Source organism: Erpetoichthys calabaricus, chromosome 3, assembly GCF_900747795.2.
Source record: "Erpetoichthys calabaricus chromosome 3, fErpCal1.3, whole genome shotgun sequence".
NCBI classification, from domain to species: Eukaryota; Metazoa; Chordata; class Cladistia; order Polypteriformes; family Polypteridae; genus Erpetoichthys; species Erpetoichthys calabaricus.
Window position 1 is genome coordinate 110570266 of NC_041396.2, and position 5000 is coordinate 110575265.

General features: G+C 36.8%; 1 protein-coding gene across 3 annotated transcripts in view; it reads right to left on the reverse strand.

The window, feature by feature from the left end:
- anapc1 (anaphase promoting complex subunit 1) overlaps positions 1-5000 on the reverse strand; it is a 299392-nt gene that overhangs the window by 243523 nt on the left and 50869 nt on the right. For all 3 annotated transcript variants that reach the window (XM_051925424.1, XM_051925423.1, XM_051925425.1), the window contains exon 6: positions 3392-3474. In XM_051925424.1, coding sequence (XP_051781384.1) covers positions 3392-3474 — 83 coding nt within the window. The remainder of the gene's footprint in view (positions 1-3391; positions 3475-5000) is intronic.

A 5000-nucleotide genomic window follows, 5' to 3' on the forward strand; every position in this document is an offset into this window, starting at 1 on the left:
GAACCTAATAACTGGTTGGGCCACCCTTAGCAGCAATAACTGCAATCAAGCGTTTGTGATAACTTGCAATGAGTCTTATACAGTACTCTGGAGGAATTTTGGCCCACTCATCTTTGCAAAATTGTTGTAATTCAGCTTTATTTGAGGGTTTTCTAGCATGAACCGCCTTTTTAAGGTCATGCCATAGCATCTCAATTGGATTCAGGTCAGGACTTTGACTAGGCCACTCCAAAGTCTTCATTTTGTTTTTCTTCAGCCATTCAGAGGTGGATTTGCTGGTGTGTTTTGGGTCATTGTCCTGTTGCAGCACCCAAGATCGCTTCAGCTTGAGTTGACGAACAGATGGCCGGACATTCTCCTTCAGGAATTTTTGGTAGACAGTAGAATTCATGGTTCCATCTATCACAGCAAGCCTTCCAGGTCCTGAAGCAGCAAAACAACCCCAGACCATCACACTACCACCACCATATTTTACTGTTGGTATGATGTTCTTTTTCTGAAATGCTGTGTTCCTTTTACACCAGATGTAACGGGATATTTGCCTTCCAAAAAGTTCAACTTTTGTCTCATCAGTCCACAAGGTATTTTCCCAAAAGTCTTGGCAATCATTGAGATGTTTCTTAGCAAAATTGAGACGAGCCCTAATGTTCTTTTTGCTTAACAGTGGTTTGCGTCTTGGAAATCTGCCATGCAGGCCGTTTTTGCCCAGTCTCTTTCTTATGGTGGAGTCGTGAACACTGACCTTAATTGAGGCAAGTGAGGCCTGCAGTTCTTTAGACGTTGTCCTGGGGTCTTTTGTGACCTCTTGGATGAGTCGTCTCTGCGCTCTTGGGGTAATTTTGGTCGGCCGGCCACTCCTGGGAAGGTTCACCACTGTTCCATGTTTTTGCCATTTGTGGATAATGGCTCTCACTGTGGTTCGCTGGAGTCCCAAAGCTTTAGAAATGGCTTTATAACCTTTACCAGACTGATAGATCTCAATTACTTCTGTTCTCATTTGTTCCTGAATTTCTTTGGATCTTGGCATGATGTCTAGCTTTTGAGGTGCTTTTGGTCTACTTCTCTGTGTCAGGCAGCTCCTATTTAAGTGATTTCTTGATTGAAACAGGTGTGGCAATAATCAGGCCTGGGGATGGCTATGGAAATTGAACTCAGGTGTGATACACCACAGTTAGGTTATTTTTTAACAAGGGGGCAATTACTTTTTCACACAGGGCCATGCAGGTTTGGATTTTTTTTCTCCATAAATAATAAAAACTATCATTTAAAAACTGCATTTTGTGTTTACTTGTGTTATATTTGAATAATGGTTAAATGTGTTTGATGATCAGAAACATTTTGTGTGACAAACATGCAAAAGAATAAGAAATCAGGAAGGGGGCAAATAGTTTTTCACACCACTGTATATATGTTGATATGTGTATATATATGTGGATGTGTTTATGTGTATATATATGTAGATATGTATATATATGTATATGTATATATATATGTTTATATGTGTGTGTGTGTATATTATATATATATATATATATATATATATATATATAATAGACAGCAACACTCATAACAATGACAACACAATTACATTGACAATCATGTTACGTTATTTTTAAAATTTTTCCTTTTCTTTTTCATAACCTCTTTAACACACTACTTCTCCGCTGCGAACCGCGGGTATTTTGCTATTTATCTATATATATATATATATATATATATATATAAACGAGAGTTGGGATCCGAGAGACTGTGTTTGTGGAGGGATGGAGAGTTAAGGCGGGTTTTGGAGTCACGTGATCATCACCCCTCCCATTCACCTCATTTCATTCACTTCATTTCGCTCCAAGCTGAGCTCCGCAGCTGGCGCGGTCTTGCTGTTCTGGATTTGCTTTTCACATGGCCAAGTATACGTTGCATGCTCAAGAGTAAGCTCAGCGCACAACTTCGTCATATTACAACCGGAGGGGTGAACTGACAACATGGTATACAAAGAGATCCTTAACAAATAATTATTGGTATAATTTCCCTCAGTTTATTATTTAAAATTTTAAAGCAGTACTTCGCCGCTGCGAAGCGCGGGTATTTTGTGTATATATATGTTGATATATGTATATATATGTGTGTCTGTATGTCTGTATATGTGTATATATATATATATATATATATATATATATATATATATATATATATATATATATATATATGTGTGTGTGTGTGTGTGTAGATATGTGTATATGTAGATATGTATATAAGTATATATGTTTATGTATATATATGTTTACATAACCTCTTTAACACACAACTTCTCCGCTGCGAAGCGCGGGTATTTTGCTAGTAGTAATAATAATAGCAGCAGCTCAATACTCGGAGCGCCAAGACTCAAACCCAGTACCTTTGGGTTCTAAGGCAACAGTTCTTACCTCTGCTCCATTCAAGAATACGTATCAACATCCTGCCAATTGACACTTGAGCTGGAGTTTTTAACTCATTGACGGCAACATGTAAATTGAATGATTTTTTTGTCTTTGGTTATATTCTTCAATAAAAGTGCACGTGTTTATTTGATATTTGGACTAAAGTCTTCACACATTATATACAACTCATCATTATTAGTGTAACATGGAAAAAGTTTATGCTTTAGGTATGTGTTCAGCATTTCTTACCTCACATTACCTTTTATTCTGCACTTACCCAGATCTTTGTAGACACAGAAAACACATGAAATACATGTATTCCAAATAACGATATACTGTATTATTTACTCTGTGCAACTCCAAGAACCTCACACGCAGATAAGGAGCCTTGGCTTGAGCTGGGAGAGTTGAGCTCCATCAAGGCAGGGGATGGGACAGCAGGCTGCTTGTGCTGATCGACACATTTACAAAACAAAAGATGTTGAAGGAGAGGTGTGAAAGGATTAAAGGTGGGCCAGGATTACGAGTTTATTCGTTGGCTTTAGTAATTCTACTGTTAACAATAGGTTATATTGAGGCACGGCCGTTGAAAGGATGCAAATGATTTGTTAATACACACGTCTCTGAAAGTGTCAATGCAAAGTATATTCCCTATATTAAGTGAGGTGTGTTTGTGTGTGATGATTAATTGTAACATTACATTCTGTATACATGACAATACTAACAACTCCATACACAAAAACATTTTAGCAGATCATAATGTAATATATTAAACTAATTGCTAAAAAGGCTCAATACTAATTTGCTGCAGAGCAAATGTTACATGTCTTACATTAAATCCTGAATGAAAGCATCTGGAATGGATACTTATGCATATAAAATTTTATACACAGAAAAATTTAAAACATATTACAAAGTAACAAAGAAAGCAGCTGTAGACAAAGGACTATATGCTAAATAACAAGTCTACAACTTACCTAGGTGGACTCTGAGGAACTTCAGTAGCAGGATTACTACGTTCAAACAGCATACCAAATTTGGTTGACCAGACATTTTCTACCTATAAAAAGATCTGGCAATCAGTATCATTAAAATAAACTGATAAATACTATTCAGTTTTCATGTTCAGGCTAAAAGAAGTAATTAATACCTAATACTTTCAGAGCTACAGACTGACCTAGCATCTCATCATTACCATAATCCCGCTGTAGCCGCCGAAGTATAAGGCGAGATCAAGCATGGGTAAAACGCGCGTCGAAAGAAATCTCAGTCTAAAAGTTCGTTTTAAAAACAGTTAGTTAAAGTTAAAAGCAAATAATCCACAGAAGAATAAAGAAAAAAGTAGTTACACACGTAGAATAAAAGGCAAAAAAAAGGAAAAATGTATCTTCTCTTAACTTAGCTTTTCATGAGAAACTTTGGTTATTTCTGTACTTAACAGTTCTTTACTTCTTTCTATACTTAAAGATTCCTAACTTCTTCTTCTGTACGTTTTACACATATGGCTTTGCGCTTAAATAAGCACGAGTTACTTTACACACTCAAACGGCCCGTAGGCCCATTGGCACGAGTACATGCCCGGGCACGGTTTAAAACCTTATTCCTTCTACACCTTACACATGGCAAGGCTGGTCACTAACTGAGAATAAGGTTTAGTCAGAGCAGATAGAAATAGCTAGAATAAACCAATTTTACTCAACTTATGGAGGTTATAGGATACTCCCATATATTATGCTTTGTCATCTAGTAAAATATTTATGAATCTTATATAACTGGGAAAATGGCACACCCATTATCTCCACTTATAGGGGGAGGTGTGAAAAGCTGGGCAAAAAAAAAAAAAACACCACCAAATGTTTAAACATATTTCCATCCCATGCAAGTAGTAAATAAGCTCTTCAGTATAGACTTTAATCAAACATTTACAGTAGCTCAAGTCAACATCACAGACAATGGAATGAATTATCCCAACATCACAAGAAATACTATGCAGTACCTGCAATACTGAGCTTTTTTGGACAATTCTCAAACTGAATACTGAAACAGGTTAAAGTAATTTGTTGTGTTCAGTTTAAGGTTGTCAAAAAATAAAAATTTAAATTGAGATTAAACACAAAATATCACTCTAATAATTTCAATTAATCTATACTAATAAAAGGCAAAGCCCTCACTGACTGACTGACTGACTGACTGACTCATCACTAATTCTGCAACTTCCCGTGTAGGTGGAAGGCTGAAATTTGGCAGGCTGATTCCTTACAGCTTACTTACAAAAGTTAGGCAGGTTTCATTTCGAAATTCAACGCGTAATGGTCATAACTGGAACCTCTTTTTTCACAATATACTGTAATGGACGGCAGCTCGATGGTCGTGGGAGGAGGAGTTGAGTGTCACGTCATCACGCCTCCCACGTCATCACGTGAAAAGACTGTGAACGCAGTAGTGACAAATGAAGGAGGAGCCGCAAACAGCGAAGAACAAAAAATTAATTAAACAATTGAGAACGGAGCGAGTTAAGCATACAAGCATGTTCATAAGGGAAACCAAGCACGGTGTAAAACGTAAGTTTAAATTAAGTTTATAGAA